This window comes from Zonotrichia leucophrys, chromosome 26 (assembly GCF_028769735.1).
Source record: "Zonotrichia leucophrys gambelii isolate GWCS_2022_RI chromosome 26, RI_Zleu_2.0, whole genome shotgun sequence".
NCBI lineage: Eukaryota > Metazoa > Chordata > Aves > Passeriformes > Passerellidae > Zonotrichia > Zonotrichia leucophrys.
The window spans coordinates 205,794-222,829 of NC_088195.1; the positions used below are offsets into that span (position 1 = coordinate 205,794).

General features: G+C 60.6%; 2 protein-coding genes across 4 annotated transcripts; one reads left to right on the plus strand and one right to left on the minus strand.

Moving 5' to 3' along the window:
* Nucleotides 1-1,021: 1,021 nt before the first annotated feature.
* On the plus strand, nt 1,022-9,474 carry RHOC (ras homolog family member C). Its single transcript, XM_064733014.1, has 6 exons — nt 1,022-1,133; nt 2,384-2,648; nt 7,598-7,755; nt 8,008-8,128; nt 8,418-8,548; nt 8,688-9,474. Exons 2-6 carry the CDS (start codon nt 2,627-2,629, stop codon nt 8,859-8,861), a joined length of 606 nt encoding a protein of 201 aa, XP_064589084.1. The 5' UTR covers nt 1,022-1,133; nt 2,384-2,626; the 3' UTR covers nt 8,862-9,474.
* Nucleotides 9,475-9,843: 369 nt separating this feature from the next.
* MOV10 (Mov10 RNA helicase) lies at nt 9,844-16,653 on the minus strand. 3 transcript variants are annotated; one of them, XM_064733030.1, is made up of 22 exons: nt 16,244-16,653; nt 15,425-15,518; nt 15,196-15,329; nt 14,875-15,113; nt 14,555-14,795; nt 14,246-14,368; nt 14,004-14,157; nt 13,762-13,916; nt 13,465-13,641; nt 13,230-13,377; nt 12,978-13,139; nt 12,780-12,883; nt 12,451-12,548; nt 12,236-12,355; nt 12,045-12,147; nt 11,721-11,844; nt 11,451-11,642; nt 11,232-11,306; nt 10,995-11,120; nt 10,727-10,815; nt 10,480-10,601; nt 9,844-10,323 (listed from the first exon to the last, which is right to left on the minus strand). In XM_064733030.1, exons 1-21 carry the CDS (start codon nt 16,375-16,377, stop codon nt 10,487-10,489), a joined length of 2,907 nt encoding a protein of 968 aa, XP_064589100.1. In that variant the 5' UTR covers nt 16,378-16,653; the 3' UTR covers nt 9,844-10,323; nt 10,480-10,486. The 3 variants fall into 3 exon arrangements, with proteins under 3 accessions (XP_064589100.1, XP_064589101.1, XP_064589098.1); XM_064733031.1 differs by having other exon boundaries at nt 9,844-10,358; XM_064733028.1 differs by having other exon boundaries at nt 9,844-10,601.
* Nucleotides 16,654-17,036: the final 383 nt, after the last annotated feature.

Genomic DNA, 17,036 nt, shown 5'->3' on the forward strand with positions numbered 1-17,036 from the left:
GGGAGAAAAGGGCCGATGGCTGTCCTGGCTGCGGGGGAGGCAGTGGGGCAGGCTGAGGAATGTCACTGTCCCTCCCCGGCAGTTCAAGCAGCAGCTGCTTCTGCCCCGAGGGCGGGCTGCCTGCTGGAAACATCCCCACGTCCCCCCGACGGGCACCCCTGATGCTCCCTTCACACTGCTTGCCCAGCCCTGTTCCCCCGGCACATTCCTTTTCATGCTGGTGGCTGAGAACTGGCTCTGCTTTTCCAGGTCACTGCCCGGCTGTTGGATAAGACTGGGAGGCAGTGGCTGCTGCATTTAAAGCTTCCTCTGTGGTTCCCTTTTTTACTAAGGAAACATTTCCTTTGGAACCAACTCCTGGCCTGGGGCTTGATAAATATAGAAAAATAGTCTGCAAGCCCTTAAAATAGCAGTGGTTTATGAGCCTGGGTCCGGGCCAGGCTCCTGGGGCTGCCTTTCCCTGGCGGAGGGACGGGAGCCGTGCCCTGCAGCTGGATGTCGGGGGGAGCAGCCGCCTGGGGTCCCGCGGTGGGCACGGGGAGCCGGGGCACACCGGGGTCACCCTCGTGCGGGCACAGCCGGGCACAGCCCCGCTCTGCCGGCGCCCCGGGAGGGGACCCTGGGGACAAGGCGTGTCCCTCGCCACCTGTGTCTGTCGCGGTGGGCAGCGGGCTCTGCTGCCGGCATTACCTGGCACGGGGGGTTGAGGGCAGCAGCTCAGCCCCCCCGGCAGCTGGGGCCGCCCCCTCCCCGCTCGGCCTGGGGAACCTGAACCGGTAAAACGCGCTCGGGGCGGGGGGAACACCGGGGGGCTCCGGGTCCCGGAGCCGGGCAGGGGCAGTGCTGGAAAGGGCTCGGCTCGGCTAGGCTCGGCTCAGCACCGCAGGGCTCGGCACAGCCCATCATGGCACGGTCCATCACGGCACGGCCCCGCTCGGCTCGGCACATCCCATCACGGCACGGCCCATCACGGCAGGGCCCATCACGGCTCGGCACAGCCCATCAAGGGACGGGACGGCCCCGCTCGGCTCGGCACGGCCCCGCTCCGCCCTCGGCGGGCGGCCCCGGCCGGGGCGGTGCCCGGAGCCGCGCGGGGACGGAGCCGGAGCGGGACGGGGCAGCGGCGGAGAGAGGTGCGGTTCTGGGGGAGCCGAGCGGGGAGGGGGCGGCTGGGGAGGGGGACACTGGTGCCGTGGGGGGTGCTGGTAAGGAGTGGGGCCGGAGCGGGGGTCTGGCGGAACGGAGGTCTGGGTTACCGGTTGTGATGGGGTCTGAGTTACTGGCGGAGTCTGGAGAAACAGGGCTTTGTGCTGACCGGCGGGCTTGGGGGAGCTGGGATCAGGGTGTACTCGTGGGGTTTGGAGGGATTGAGATCTGGAGTTACCGGTGGGATGTGGGGTTACCGATTCTGGTGAGGTGTGGGCTCAGAGGGGGGGCCGGTGCAGGGGTGGGGGGCCCGGCAAGGCGCTGGGTGGGGGTGCGGCGGGACCGGGTGGGGCGGGGGTCCCTCGGCGTGGCGAGGGATGGGTCAGCTGTGCCTCAGTCAGGGCGCGTTGTCATTCCTTGAGGGTGGCCTTGGGCTGTGGGTCCCAACTTGCAGTTGTCTCCCAGGCAGTGTCTGACCTGGGGTGAGAGCCTGGGGGCTGCTGCCCCATCCCACATCCCTCTCCACAATCCCACTCCAGCAGTGTCCCCATGTACAGCCTTGCCCATGCATGGGCCATTCTGTGTTTTCTTCAGAAAGAGGGAAAAAGTTCCCTTTCCCTACTGCTGAGCTCATTCTTAAACATTTATATTAGGGGGGTTTGTGGGGAGGGGAAATAATTGTGTAATGTCTTAGGAGCAGGGGAGCATTCCAAAAGCATGACTGCGTGGCCTTTTCCAGTGCTAGCAGTCTGGCAGCCAAGCCTCTCAGTGGCCGCCAGCCTCCCTAAACCCAGCCCAGCCTCTCACAGCCCCGGGAGAACAGAACGGGATCCCTGGGCTGCATCTGCATGAGGGGCTGGGACCCAAACCCAGCCCAGGAGAGTGGGAGTGGGATCCCTGTGTGATGCCTGGGCTGCATCCTCCTGGGGCAGTGGCAGCAGGGGCCTGGCTGAGCCCCCAGGCTGACATCCCTGGGAAAGGGTTCCAGGGGAAGCTGGAGACTGGAGCTGGACGGTTGCCTGGCTGTGTGTCATGGGGACCAGTTGCATTTTGTCTCTATTTTGCCAAGTGCTTTTGGTGTCCAAACAGTTTCCGTTTATGTCCAGCTCCTCCTCAGCTCAGGTAGAGGCTGCAAAGGATTTTGTAGATTTTCCCTTGCATCCAGGCTCCTGACAGCTACAGCTTCTCTGGGTAAATGTATAAGTGGAAAATAAGCCAAGTCCCTGTCTTCCAACAGGTTCTCAGGAGCGTTTACCCAGGCTCAGCTCCCACCTTGCCGTTTGCACGGGAGAGGTGTGCTGACATGAAAAGAAGGAGTTGTGTTAGCAAATGCTGATCGGCGCTGGGGCAGGCAGGTGTTGCCCAGGCACAGGCATCTGCTGAGATTGTGCCGTGTCATTTGGAGCTTTCAGCAAGACACTCGGCTACCGTGAGGCTGGGAAGGCTGTCACTGCTGCAGGAGGTAAAATAAGAACATGGCATGATGTCCTTTGGAAAAGGAGGTAAGGGCAGGCAGCTTTTTTCTCAGTGTTCAAACACTTGTGGTTTGAGTTTTGTTTAGGCTTTCAAATTCTGCTGTTCCAAGTTCCTTTCTCTGTTTTGCTTGTGGATGTTTTTTGTGGGATTTAGCAATGAAAACGAGCCAGCCTGGTCACTCTGCTCCGGGTCTGAGTCTGGACAGTTGCCCTTTATCACTGGAGTGTGTGTTAAGCCCAGCCTGCCTGGCTGTGCCCAAAGAATATGTCCAAAAAAATGGGTGAGGTCAAAACTTGAGCACTGGGCTGAGCTCCTATTTTGACAATCACTTGTTTGGATATAGCAGGTCTATATCTACAGCAGGTCTATATCCAGGAGCTCACGCTCTGCCCTGCCCATTGCACTTCTCCTTAGCATCTCTGTTTGCTTCCAGCCCTTTTTGGAAATTTTTTCTGCCTTTCAACCTTAATGATTGCATGATTCTGTTGTAGGAGTCCCTCTGGTGCTTGCAGTGGCTGGGACACTTGTCCTGTACTACCTTGGCCATGGCTTAGGTGTCTCAGCAAATGAAATTCCCCACAGTGGGCATTCCCGTGGGGCTTTAATTTGGAAGTTTACTTGTTTTATCATTGTACCAGTGAGTCCAAGCTGCTAAAAGCATTTCTGCAGTGGAGCTGCCCCGCAGCCCTGGGGGTATCCTGTGGGGTGTCCCTGCCAAGGGGCTGCTCCCAACACAGCTCTCTCCCCCCAGCCCTGCCCAGAATTCAGAGCCGTGCCTCTGGCCAGGGCTGTGATCCCTGGTGTGACCGGTCTGACCAGGGCGGGGCCCTCAGCACTGCTTGGCAATTTCTGCTTTAGAACAAAACCCCTCTCTTACCTCTAGGAAGTCGAGTCTGGCCAAGGAGGTTCATTGAAAGATTTCTGTCCCTGGTAGGAGCCCTTCAAAGCATTCACATCTTTCTCTGCTATTCCTGGTTCCCCTTAGCAGACACTGGGTGATGGACACATCCTGCTGCCAGAGGAATTCCCTATATCCTGCTCAGCAGGAACTGCACATTTTGAGGCACAAAGCTAGGAGAGACCAGCAACACAAGGACTGCCCTGCAGCCTGGCTGATTTTATGGCGATGCCTTTAGAGCAGTTGCTTGGAAAGCAGAGCAGAGCAATCTGGGGTCGTGTTGCAGCTTTTTGGTGAGCTGAAGGAGATGCCTGCTCAGGATTTGGCTGGTGCTGGCAGTGGTGGCACAGATTAAACCCACTGCTGTCCCTGTGGGGGCCCAGCGTGAGTGCACAGCAGGTGCAGGGGTGGGCATGGGAGCCCTGTGGGCTTGGCAGTGGAAAATGCTGGCACACAGCTGCTGCTCCCTTTTGTTTTCTCCATGGATGAGCAGGAGGCATCTCCAGCGGGGCCCTGCGGGTGCTGCTCACACCCAGGAGCTGCCAGTGTGGGTTGCCAGCGTGCTTGGGCAGTGCTGGCTGTGTTTTGGGGTGCTTGGCTCCCCCCTGCCTTGCTGCCCACGCTGGGGGATCAGTCCTGCACACGGGGGCCTTGCTGTGTCAGGTTGAGCTTCTCATCCACCAGCACTCCCAAGTCCTTCCTCTCAGGGCTGCTCCCACTTAATTCTTCTGCATTTGTACTTGGGATTGTCCTGTTTGTCTTCATGAAGTTGTCTTCATGTTTTCCACTCTTTTTATCTGCTCATAATCTGGCAACAGTGCAACCAGAATCCTCATCCCAGGGTCTAGCCTCATCCTGCTGGGCAACAGGAGCATCCCCTGGCAAAGAAGCTCATCTCTCCTGGAACAGAGAGCTGCTGGCATCTGGTACTGGTGCTGTGCCAGCCGCTGGGTCCAGGGCAGGACTGGGGCACCCAGCCGACCCCTCAGGCTCACAGCCCTTCAGCCTCCTTACCCTGCTCGCCTCTGCACACCAGCTCTGCATTAGTAATGGGCTATTTCTGGATGGCTCTCCTGAGTAATGGAATGAATTGTGCTGAGATTTTGGGTGGGGACAGCCTCTGCCCTCTGAGTCACCACTGGGCACCGCGCCGGGTCAGGGCTGGAGCCGTGGGAAGGAGCCCTGGGCGGGGGACAGTGCTCAGCCTGGGGCAGGAGCAGGACCCCTCTCAGGGCAGCCCTGGGGCAGGAGCAGGGCTATCCCAGGGCAGCACTGGGGCAGGAGCAGGGCCATCCCAGGGCAGCCCTGGGGCAGGAGCAGGGCCCCTCTCAGGGCAGCACTGGGGCAGGAGCAGGGCCATCCCAGGGCAGCCCTGGGGCAGGAGCAGGGCCCCTCTCAGGGCAGCCCTGGGGCAGGAGCAGGGCTATCCCAGGGCAGCACTGGGGCAGGAGCAGGGCCCCTCTCAGGGCAGCACTGGGGCAGGAGCAGGGCTATCCCAGGGCAGCACTGGGGCAGGAGCAGAGCCCTTCTCAGGGCAGCACTGGGGCAGGGGCAGGGCCATCCCAGGGCAGCACTGGGTCAGCTGCTGTGCCAGTCTCAGGGCAGCACGGGGACAGGAGCAGGGCCCCTCTGGCTGGCTTTGGTTCCAGCCCAGTGCCTGCAGACTGGGCACAGACAGATCCTGGTGTCCATCTGCCTGTTTGTGTCCTTGGGCATCTCCTGCTCCTCACGCTGCAGATGCTGTCACCTGCCTGTGCTGTGGGTTAGATACTGGCACGGCCCAAACTGCCTTTGCTCTTGGAGATAGGGAGTCACAAAGCAGCATATCATGTTTTGCTGTGGGCAAAGAAGCTTTGTGTCCAAGTAAACAGGCTTTTTTCTCCCTGAGCTCTGTTTTCTGTGCTGTGGACATGCTGCTGGAGAGAGGACGAGCCTTTGGTCAGACAAGAAGGATGGTTTGCAACAAGGGTTGGACTTGTACATCTTTGGGCCTTTATGATTCCATGGGACTGTAGGTTTGCCTGGCCCAGCTGGGCAGGCTGGAGCAGCAGGGCATGAGGAGTAGGGACAGGAGCTGTTCCCCCCCTATTCTCAGCACTTGCTTCCCTAAAGGTGCCCCTGGTTCCTAAAAGGGACCCTTTGGAGCACCTTTTTCTTTTTTTCTCTGACTTCAGTGTTGCACAAATGTGCTCACCTTCCTGTAGACATGCTGCTCCAGTGGGATGTGTGCCTGACACCAAGGATCCCAGCTGAGGAATGTCCCTTCTCCCGGATGCAGCCCTTGATTCTCACTCTTCTCACCTTACAAGTACCAGCTTTCTATTTTTATTAGCAGCTCCAGAGCACTCAGCAGCCATGACCCATTCCTGCCTCAGCTTGTGAGCCAAAATGCTTGGAACCTACAAAGATCCATGGCTACAGCAGGGTCTGGTCTGGGATGGGTGAAAACTCTCTCTCTTTTGCCCGAACCATCGGGCAGTGTGAGTTGTGAAACTGGGGTGGTTCCCCGGGCTTTGTGTGACAGGGGTGACCTGCCAGGCACACGGATGAGACAAGCAGGTCTGCAGCCTGCCTTTGGAATGCCAGTCAGCCCTTCAGGCTCATTTCCTAATCCTTTCCTTGCAGCTAATTGTGATGCAGCCAGAGTCCTGCTTTACCCTTTTCCTCCCTCTTCTGTTGGCACTGGGTGAGGGTGGGATCCCTGGGCCAGGCAGAGATTCCTGGCCTTTGGTGAGGCTCAGTGTGAGAGCCCTGCTTAAGGGCTTGTGATGTTCTGGCCTTCCCAAGGTGATGCTGGAGTGATCCAGCCCGATCCACTCCCAGGGCTTGCAGCTCAGTGCCTCAGCATTGCTGTGTGTGTGTTCTTCCCATGGGCTCCCAGCATGAATGGCTCCTTCCCACCCTGCTGCCTGGGCAGAGGGTTTGGAGAGGGATAGGGCTGAGGGGGAAAGCATGGAACATCCCTGCCTTCAGGAGAGGGTTCTTGGTCACCTGTAATTTCCCCAGGGCAGTGTGAATTTTCAGGGGTTAAACCCTGACATGTCAATCTGTGTCATTCCCAGGATCTCTGCAGGGACAGGGAGCTGGTGATGTGCTGAAGGTGTGTGAGGAGTAGGACAGGCTCTTTGGACTGGGAATCTGGGGATGGAAAAGAGGTTTTGGTCACAAGGTTGGGAGGGATGTGATCCCACTATGGCTGATTTTCTCATGCCTCGTTCAGATGCTGTGCCAGGCATTTTGTGGCATTGTCCTGGCTGGTTCTCAGGCTCAGCTGTAAACCCCTTTTGAAAGTGAGGGATGCAAAGGCATAGTTTTCCTTGCAGAACTGCGTCCTTTTCCCGTGGGGCAGAAAGCTGCCTGCTTTGTGTGGGGTTTCAGCTCTGTTTGCTGAGTGTGACTGGCAGCCTCTCCCACTGCCAGTGCCAGTTCGGCTCTCTTGGTTCCATGGCAAAGGCTCCTTTTTCAGACAGGCTGGGACAGGGCCAGCCTGTGCTGGGTGCCAGGCACAGAGGTCCTGCTTGCCCAGACCTCCAGGAGCTTGGCTTGGTGTGTTCCAGCTGCTAATCAGGTTATTTAGGGTCTGGTGAGCATGCTGGGGTGAAATCCGAAGCACAGTTTCTGCCCTGAAGAATTTATAATTTAAAATAAACCCAGCATGTGCATGGAACTCTGAGATTGTCTAAAATCCTGGTTGCCTGGGTGGTAGCACAGCAAACCCAGGGAGGGTTGGATGTCTGGGGCAGGCAGAGAGGTTTGTCACCTCCCACAAGTCCCTGTGTGCAGCCACCAGCACTGACCACAGCTGGGGTGGCTCTGCCAGCCACAGCAGCAGAGCTGGGTGTGGATGGTTCCAGTCAGGCCAGTTCTGGTGGTGCCCATGAGTGGAGTGTGTGGAGCTGGAGGGGTGTCTGGCAGAGCGCTGGGACCCTCTGTCCTGTCAGTCACTGCCACTCACAGTGGGATGTGCCCAGGTGCTTGTGCCTGTATCTCCCAGGCTGTTGTGCACAGGAGTTTGGGGGCCAGGAGCACGAAGTGCCCGTGCTGCTCTGTCCTGCTCACCTGCTCGTGTCCCCACAGCGATGGCAGCCATCAGGAAGAAGCTGGTGATCGTGGGAGATGGTGCCTGCGGGAAGACATGTCTGCTGATCGTGTTCAGCAAAGACCAGTTCCCCGAGGTCTACGTGCCCACGGTGTTTGAAAACTACATTGCTGACATAGAGGTGGATGGCAAGCAGGTAAGGGTCATTGCCATTCCTGTCCCCCTGGCTCCGTGTACCCTGCTGGCAGTGCCACTGCCCAGTGCTGCTGCTGGCGTTGCTCTGTGTGCTCGGATGCAGCTGCAGCGCACAGAGGAGCCCATGGCTCCGGCATTTCTGGGTCACCCTGAGCCTGGCCCAGCTTGAGGAAGAGCACAGCTCTACCTGAGGAAGACAAATCTGTGACTCGTGACCTGCAGAGCCCCTGAGCCGTGTCCTTGTCCCCTGTAGGTTGAGCTGGCCCTGTGGGACACGGCAGGACAGGAGGACTATGACAGGCTGCGGCCCCTCTCGTACCCGGACACAGACGTCATCCTCATGTGCTTCTCCATCGACAGCCCTGATAGCCTCGGTAGGGACGGGGGGCCCCCGGGACTCGGTGCTGCTACTGAACCCCCTGGGGTCTGGGAAGCACCCAAGCTGCCCCTCGAGGATGCCAGAGCCTTCCCTTCATCCCCCGGCCTTGTGTGCACTGCAGGGAAATGCTGGCAGCCTGCAGACTGGGCAGAGGTGGTGGGAGAGGGGGTTCTGTGGGGCGAGCTCTCCCTGCTCCAACGGGAAAAGCTTGGGGCTGGTTTCTGTGAGGAGGCTGTGGGGCAGCAGCCCCTCAGCTCATAGGATTCCACGTGTGCCTGTTGTAGAGAACATCCCTGAGAAGTGGACGCCGGAGGTGAAGCACTTCTGCCCCAACGTGCCCATCATCCTGGTGGGGAACAAGAAGGACCTGCGCAACGACGAGCACACGCGGCGAGAGCTGGCCAAGATGAAGCAGGTGGGGACAGCCCCGGGTCCCCAAACCAGCAAACCACTTCTGCCCACACCAGATCCTGGCTGGAAGGGCTGCACGCCCCAAGGGCAGTCGCTGTTGTGTTCTGGCAGTGTTTCCAAACCCTGTTTTTATTGCTTCCTAGGAGCCGGTGAAGCCAGAGGAGGGGAGGGACATGGCCAACAGGATCAACGCCTTTGGCTACCTCGAGTGCTCGGCCAAGACGAAGGAGGGGGTGCGGGAGGTGTTTGAGATGGCCACCCGAGCTGGGCTGCAGGTGCGCAAGAACAAGAAGCGCCGAGGCTGCCCGCTGCTGTGAGCAGCCCCGCTGGCAGCAGCACTGCCTGCCCTGCCCGGGGCACTGCTGGCACCCAGCCCCAGCCGCACCTCGTGGTGCCACCACCTGCCCTGCACCCTTTGCACCAGAGTGCCACCCGTGCTCACAGGGGTCCCTGTGACACTCCAGGGCCATGAGGGGCCAGTGCCTTCAGCACCTGCTGCTCTCCGCGGGCCGGTGCTCGTGTTGCTCCCCGTGTTGCCCCGTTCTGTACTGAGCTCCCTGGTTTTGCCCTTCCCACGGGCATTGCTGGGGTGTTCCCTCTTTCCCCAGCTCTGGGCAGGTGCCACAGAAGCAGGAGGTGCCGGTCACAGCTCACGTGTGGGGTGTGCCAGGCCCGTGGTGTGCTGTGCCTGCTCTGCTGGGCGTGCAGGCAGCACACAGCCGTGTTACAGACCTGCCCGGGCAGTTTCAGCCCTGTCTGCGCAGAGCTGGGCCCAGCTGCTGCCAGCAGCTCAGCTCTCCTCCTGGGACTGTGCCCAGCTCTGCCGGCACCGCCGCCTCCGAGTCTGCCTCGGCCGCGGGCTTGGCAGCACTAAACCAACTGCATAATTGGGAGAATAAATGCAAACTGGTATTTTAGTAATTGTAACTTGGCTTGTGTGGCGTTCTTGTGGCTCTCCTTTGTGCCTCTCAGTGCTCCAGGCTCCTGCCCAGGCTCAGGGCTGTGTGCTGCAGGGTGGGGACTTGCCTGGCCCCAGCCCCTGTTGCTTCAGCTGCTGGTGGAGGATCAGGGCTCACTGCCCTGTACTTGCAAAACAGCCAGGAAGCAGTTTACATGAGAAGGGGCAGGCAGGAGCTTCCCAGCTGTACCCAGTCCCTGGGTGCTGGGCACTGCCATCACTGCTGGAGCCATCCTTCCTCTGGAGCAGCTCAGGGCAGGGCTGCAGTGAGCCTGATGCTGCTCTGAAGCCCTGTCTGTGTAAGCAAGGCCCACCTAGGACTCAACAGTACACTGCTTTTCTTTAAACATTTATTTGAGGGAAATAGAGTGTCTGCACGGCCATGCCAGCTCTCAGGCCAGGCAGCTGCCCAGAGGAGAGCTGAGCCAACCCGTCCCAGACCAGGTCCCTGCCTTCCCCAGTCACCCATCACAGCAGCAGTCAGCTCCCCTGTGCACCCAGTGATGCTCTTTGGAGGCCAGAGCCTCCAGGCTTAAGCCTTTCACTGAATGGTGAGATCAGTCACAGAGAATAGTTTTGCCACAGCCATGTAAAAAATTATTAAAATGGAGAGTTGCCCCAGTCTGGTGCTGGTGTGGGCTTCGTGGCTGGCAGCAAAGGCTGGCAACACCTTCTGCTCCTGTGACTTCAGCCCCATCTCCACAGGGATGCATGGAGCACCCCAGGACTGGGACAGAAAAAGCAGGAGCTGCTGCAGGCTTGGGACAGGCTGAGGGGGATGCACCTTCATGGGGCTTCTCCTCCCTTCCCAGGTGCATTTCCTGCAGAGAAACCTCATGGCAGAGCTGGCTCCTGACTTTGAGATGGAGACAGGCAAGGCCTAAGCAAAAACTGATTTAAGTCCTGCTGCATTTGGGGCAGGAGAAGCCTCCCAGTGCCCCAGCTGTTACCCTGGCCATGCCGCCAGCTCTGCTCACCTGGGTGCTAAACTCTGAGCTGCAGTGCCTGCAGGTCGTTGGCGAGTCTGTCCTCAGCTGTGCCCTCCTCCTCGAAGGGGTATCCGGTGTAGCCCCCCTGTTCCTTGCAGTACCTGAGGAACCTGCAGGTGCAGAGCGAGGGGAGCGTGGGCACGAGGTGGCAGCGGCCCTGCTGCTCTGTGGCAGTGGGCACGGCCTGGCACCACGTGCTGGCAGCAGGACGGGGCAGGGGCCAGGAGCAGCTCACCTGAGCCAGTGGTGGTCCTTGCTGAGCACAGTAGGATTGCCCACCACGATCAACAGAGCCTTGGCCCTGGTGATGGCCACGTTAAGCCTCTGAAGAGGACAAGCAAGAGGGCGTTACCTGCTGCAACACCTCTCATGGTCCCGCAGCCCCAGCGGGGTGCAGGCAGCTCTGGTGGCATGAGCAGCCAGAGCAGCTCTACCTGCCCGTGAGAACCACAGGGCAGAGGGGGATGCCAAGGGAGAGCGGTCTGCTCGGGGCCGGGCGGTACCTTGGGGTTCTTGAGGAAGCCCAGCCTGAAGGTCTGGTCGAACTGGATGTACGTGCTGCAGCTGCGCACCGTGGAGATGAGGATCACCGGCCGCTCCTGGCCCTGGAACTCTTCCACAGAGCCCACCTGGGGCAGGGACAACACGTGAGGGCCGGGAGCACCCCTGGGCTGGGGCTGTCAGGGCTCCTTCCTCCTGTGGCATGGTGTGCTCCTCTCTCCTCCATGCCCAGGACCTACCTTCAGCTGGCTGATGTCCGGCAGCTCCTGCAGATCGGGATCCAGGCAGGTGATGGCTTTCCGGATCTTCTCTACCTGAGTGGAGGCATGAGGCAAAATCCAGCCTGCACAGGGCCATCCTTGTGCCAGCCCTGTCCCAGCCCATCCATCCCAGTGCTCCCTGTCCCTTGGGAGGTCTCTGCTCTGCCTCTGCCCTGCCTGCAGAGCTGTGTCCCTCACCTGCTTCCTGTAGGGAGAGATGATGCCGATCTCCTTGGGGGACACACTGGGGCAGCTTCCCCTGCCCCGGCTCTGCAGCAGCTTCCTGAGGTAGTGGACCAGGACCTCAATTTCAGCCGTGTTGAAGAATGAGGGACTCTTGGCCTCTCTCTGGTCTTCCCCACAAACCCCATGGAAGATGATGGGGAAGCCCTAGGGATGGAGAACATTTGGCTCTGCTCTGCCTGTGCCTCGGGGAACCCCCTGGTCCGTCCCTCCTGCGCCCCTCACTTTTTTAGGAAGCTCCTCCCAGGTACAAAACAGATTCCGGATGTCAAGCCCGTTGCTCCTGCACACCTTCAGCTCGTTGTCATAGAAAAGCTCGTTGGGGATCCTGAGAATGGCCTCGTGGGACCTGGGAGAGGCAGGACCATGCCAGGGTGGGTGCCATGTGGGTCCAGAGCCCTCTTGGGCACCGTGCACCCAGGACAGCAGGTGCCCTCCCATCTCCCACACCAGCTGGGCACTCTGAGGCTCTGGGGGACAGATCCTGGAGCGCCACGGTCACCAATCCCTGCCGGGCTCGACCCCTTCCTGCACTATCCCTGTCCCCACCTGTAGTTCCAGAGCAGTTTGGTGATGAACCGTGGGTCATATCCTCCACTCGACTTCTGGTACAAGGGGTTGTGCAGCATCAGCCTCTCCAGCAGCGAGGTGCCTGTGCCCAGTGATATCCTGTGGCTCCCCACAAGGCCACTCAGCCCCCGTGGGGCGCCGGCAGCACTCCCACTCCTCCCCCTACTCACCCAGACCATACTGGATTGCCAGTGGCGAGGTCAGGACAGGGCCCAGCTGCTTGGGGTCTCCTGCCAGCACCAGCTGCCCCCCGTTGGGGTTGTTCTCCTCATCCATGGGAGCCAGGAGCCCTGGGGACAGGGAGAACTCAGCAGGGAACGGGAGGACCCCAGGCCATGCAGAGAAGCTGGCCCTTGGGGCATCAGAGCAGGCGGGCACTGCTCACCCGCGATGGCGACGATGCTCTCCGGCTCTACCGCGTGGCCACACTCGTCGATGAACACGTGGGAGAAAAACCCAGGGGCGAAATTGGCTGACACCAGCCTGGAGGAGAGACGCAATGAGGCTGTTCTCAGCCTCCTGCCCCACCTGGCCGTCCTTCCCCTCCTACCCTTCACCCTCATCCTCCCACAGAGAAGGGATTTCCCCACTGCTGCCTGTCCTCCTCCAACCCCTCCCAGCTGAGTCCCAGAGGGTCTGCTTCCACAGCCTGGCTGCAAAGCAGCCCTGGGTCCACCTGCCACGGATGCTGGGGACAATCCCAGCTCCTCTGACCTTCCTGCTGTCACCAGTGTGGTGATGATAATCCGGTAGTGGCTCAGTCTCTTCTTGCTTGGGTACACGTAGCTGCTCTGCTCATCATCCCAGTTGCAGCAGGGCTGGAGCACAGGCATTGGGTGAGGTCTCATTATCCTGGGGGATGTCAGCCCAGATGTGCTGTCAGGATTTCAGGGTGGAGGGGCAGGGACCTACCCTGATATCAGTGGGCACTTCCCTGTAGCTCCTGGAGCTGGCAATGAGCCTGTAGACATGCTGAGGGGCGATGTCCTTGATGATGCACTGGCACAGCAGGTCTGCAGCACTGTTGGAGGGGGCACAGGCCAAGATATGGGCATCCTTGAAGCATGTCCACACCTGGATGGGAAGAGGAGGTGACAGCATTGAGCCCCACGGATAAGAATGGGCAGCAATGCTCAGGGCTGGATTTGGGCACCGGCCACCCACCTGCTTGATGGCCTCCACCATAGTGACCGTCTTGCCAGTGCCAGGGGGGCCAAAGATGAGGTATGGGGCTGGCCGGGACACCCCCGTCACAATGTGGGTCACAGCTTTGCACTGCTCCTCGTTGGTCTCCAGCTTGCGGTTAAACCACCTGTGGGAGCAGAGGCTGCGCTGCCCGAGCCCCATGGCCTCCATCCCCTCGGCCCTCAGAGCCTCCACCTGCAGAACTGGGACTCACCGCGGCTGGAAGGGCCCTGAGAAGAGGGACTTGTGGCAGGAGGCGGAGGGGAACAGGAGGCTGGACAAGCCCGGGCGCACGGCCAGCACTACAGCCCGGTGCTGCACCTGCAGTGGCAGCCGGCTGAAGGTGAAGGTCACATCGAACTTCAGGTTCTTCACAAACTTCTTCTGCAGCCTGGGAAGGAATGGTGTGAGCAGGGCACGGGGCACTGTCCCATGCCCTCCTGGCCCTTTCCAACCCACTCCTGGCCTTTGGCATCTCTGAGAAAGGCTGCTGGGACCAGACACCACTCACTTGGAGGAGAAGCCCAGCCTGACCCTGTCCAGCTCCACGCTGTGCACGTAGCCCTTGTAGCGGATGAGCGGGGAGTGGTCCCGCTCGCTGCTCAGGTGGGCAAACAGGTGGTCCCCTCTCAGCAAGGATGGGCGGTTCTCGGCCACGCCAGGCACCTGTGCCAAAGGGCCAGTGTGATGCCAGGCACACTGGGAGTGCCAGTGTTGTGCCAGCACCCCTCCCGTCCCTCAGCTCCCACGCACATCGAGAACCAGCAGTGCCCTCTCCTGCACCATGGTCACGTCCTGCATGTCGTAGCGACGGATATCCACCTCCATCTGAATCTCCTCCAGGTGCAGCAGCAGCTGGAATTTCTGGTAGTAGTTCTCAGCCTGCAGAGGTGCTTCCAGCAGCGAGCTGAGGGCAGCAGCAATGTCATTGCGTCCCAGGGACAGCTTGGCACTCAAGGAGCACCTCAGCATTGCTCTCAGCCCTTGGCACTCACCGCATGGCAGCCCAGCTGGAGCTGGCACTGGTGTTGGGTCCGAGCAGGATCGTGTTCTTGAGGCTCTTTGGGTACTGGTAGGTGCCCAGAGGGATTTCCCTCTCCAGTTCGTTTTTCAGGGAGCTGGTGGAGGGGACAGTAGTGCCTCAGGGACTACGTGGTGTCCCCAGCCCCACTGTCACCAGCCATGGAGTAGGGTTGAAGCACTGTCCTGTGGTGCCAGGCAGTCAAGGAGCTGAACCTTGTCCTGGCTGGAGAAGAGGCTGGGCCCCTCTGCTCAGGATGGCAGCAGGTGAGCTCATCACATACCTGTCAGGGGGGATGCCATCCTCAGTGATGACTGTGACATGGTGCTGGAGGCTGGCCTCGTAGGGCTGGAAAGGTGCTGAGGGCCCCAGGTCCTTGGCCAGCTGGCTCTCAGCAACGGCAGCGACATAGCGGGAGATGCTGAACGACACGTCTGGCTCCTTGGTGAACTCGAAGGACACCACAGCACTGAAGTGCCCATTGCAGGTGGTGAGGCACCGCGCCTGGATGGGGTACATCCCACCTGCGGGTGAAGGGTGAGGCTGGGTCCTGCATCCTCTGTGTGGGGCAGGGCACGGGGCAGGGGACGGGATGGACCCTACCTGGGTGTAGCAGCAGGGACTGGCCCTGCACTGCCCCTTGCTCATCGGTGAAGGAGAGCTCCCGTGCCTGCTGCTGTGCCTGGAACCGCTGCAGTGTCACCACCTCTGTGCCACGGTTCTGCACCAGGACAGCGACTGTCTGGGGCTCGCCCGGCACCACCGGGAAGCGAATATTGCCGTTGCCCTGGTCATAGTCTGAGGTGATCTCCACCCCGTGCTTCCCACGAATGAGCTCAGCCCTGTGGGGAGGGAGGGTCAGGCTTTCCCAGCCGGGCTGGGGGATCCAAGGGACATGCCAAGGTGGGGTGCTGCTGGTCATACCACTGCTTGGCATAGCGCTGGGGCATTTGTGGAGTGGAGCTGAGCTGCTGTCCTGAGGCAGACGCGGCCACGGATGTCTGTGCATTGCTCCTGGCTCGCCGGTACTGGTCTGCCACCACCACATGTCTCTTCACCTGCAAGGAGCAGCCAGAATCAGCGTGGTCCTGGGACTCTGCAGGGGGCTCCTGAGGGGCCAGTCCTGGTGGGCACTGCCCCAGCACGAACTCACCTTGAATTTCACCAGATCTCCGCGCACCTGAACCTGATGGGTTGTCCTCAGCGCAAACAACATGCAGGAAAAATTGGGCGTCCTTGCCTCAGTCCTGCGGAGACAAGGGAGAGGGCTTGTGTGGGAGAGTGTGACTCGGCTGCCACAGGCACAGGCAGCTGGGGTGAGGCAGGTGGGAAGATGAAGCAGGACACTGAGGCTGCAGCGAGGGGGTTCTCAGCAGGTCCCCTCTGCTCCAGCAGAGGAAGAAAGGCTTCCCACCGGCCTGTGCAAATCTTACATCCCTGCCGGCTGCTCCAGCTGTGCCGTTGCTGTCCCAGCTATGCCACAGCCATTCCAGCTGTCCCACTGCATCACTGCCTGGTCCTGACAGCCACGCAGCCCCTGCCCATGCAGTGCTCAGGAGCTGAGCTGGCACAGGTGGTGGCTCTGCTAAGGCACGGCCACCGTGCTCCCAGCAGCGATGACTCCCCAGGTACCTCCTCGCAGTCCCACCGGTGCACCGAGCCCTGGCTTTGCCAATGATTAACAGCGGTGACATTGCACAAGGGCCAGTGGGATTGGTGCCAGCAGGGTGAGGTGGGGAGTATGGTGGGCAGTGGGTGTCCAAGGCCATCTCCAGGCAGCTGCTGGGGGCCCATGGAGCTGGGGATCACCCCAGCAGGGCTTTGTCGAGACAGATGAGCTTGGAGACCCCAGTGATGCTGCTGGGGACCAGTGACGCCGGCCAGGCACTGGGGATGCTGGCCCGGGGGTTGGGAGATCCTGGCCCGGGTCTGTCCCAGGTGATGTCGCCCGGGTCTGGCCGAGGGCTCTCACCTGCCACGGAACTCCTGGTTGTAGATGGTCCGCAGCGTTTCCCGCAGGCTCGTCTGCTCCCGGCCCGTGTCCTGCAGGAACTGCACGAACTGACACCCCCAGAGACTGGCCTCCGCCACGCTGAACCGCGGCATGGTCGAGCCGAGCCGAGCCGAGCCGAGCCGAGCCGAGCCGAGCCGAGCCGAGCCGAGCCGAGATGGTGCCAGGAGTGCCAGGTTAAGCCGGGCTGGGCTGGGCTGGGCTGGGCTGAGCCAGGGCGGGTCGCGCGCGGAGAAACGAAAGCGAAAGAGGCCGTGGGGCCGCGGGCCCGCCCGGCTGGGGCGGATCGGGGCTGGCAGGGGACAGCCCGGGGCAGCAGCCGGGGGGAGAAGGGCCCGAGGCAGGCACGGCACCAGGCAGGCTGCAGGGTGATTAGCTGAAGATTTGGAGAAGGACAGAGAGATAGAAACGCTCCTAAGGCTGGAGCACTGGCGGTGAACTGCTCCCAGCGTGCCCAAGGAGCAGGAGCCTAGCCTTGAGGCAGATAAAAGCTATGTTGTGTGCAGAGCCTTATCTCGCGCCCTGCTTCGGCTTCACATTCTTGGAATTGCCGCAGCGATTTCCTGGATGGTCCAGGGCCGCAGCCCACAGCACCTGAGGCCCACACAACCCCTCATCTCCCCTGGGTGCTGCACAGGCAGGAGCCGCTTAAAACTGCCCGTGAGCAGCTCCTGCAGAGCTGCGCAAACCCTCCGAAAAGCCCTGCTTTTAGCATACAACCAGGATGTGTAGGATACAACCAGGAGTGTCTGAA

Excerpts from the sequence above, each read along its gene's own strand:
- RHOC (XM_064733014.1), top strand. The coding sequence starts at position 2,627 with ATGATGTCCTTTGGAAAAGGAG. Across the intron at positions 2,649-7,597 it reads GATGTCCTTTGGAAAAGGAG|CGATGGCAGCCATCAGGAAG; the intron begins GTAAGGGCAGGC and ends GTGTCCCCACAG. Across the intron at positions 8,129-8,417 it reads CGACAGCCCTGATAGCCTCG|AGAACATCCCTGAGAAGTGG; the intron begins GTAGGGACGGGG and ends TGCCTGTTGTAG.
- MOV10 (XM_064733030.1), bottom strand. The coding sequence starts at position 16,377 with ATGCCGCGGTTCAGCGTGGCGGAGGCCAGTCTCTGGGGGTGTCAGTTC. Across the intron at positions 13,917-14,003 it reads GGGCACTGCTGGTTCTCGAT|GTGCCTGGCGTGGCCGAGAA; the intron begins GTGCGTGGGAGC and ends CCTTTGGCACAG. Across the intron at positions 13,378-13,464 it reads TCAGGGCCCTTCCAGCCGCG|GTGGTTTAACCGCAAGCTGG; the intron begins GTGAGTCCCAGT and ends CTGCTCCCACAG.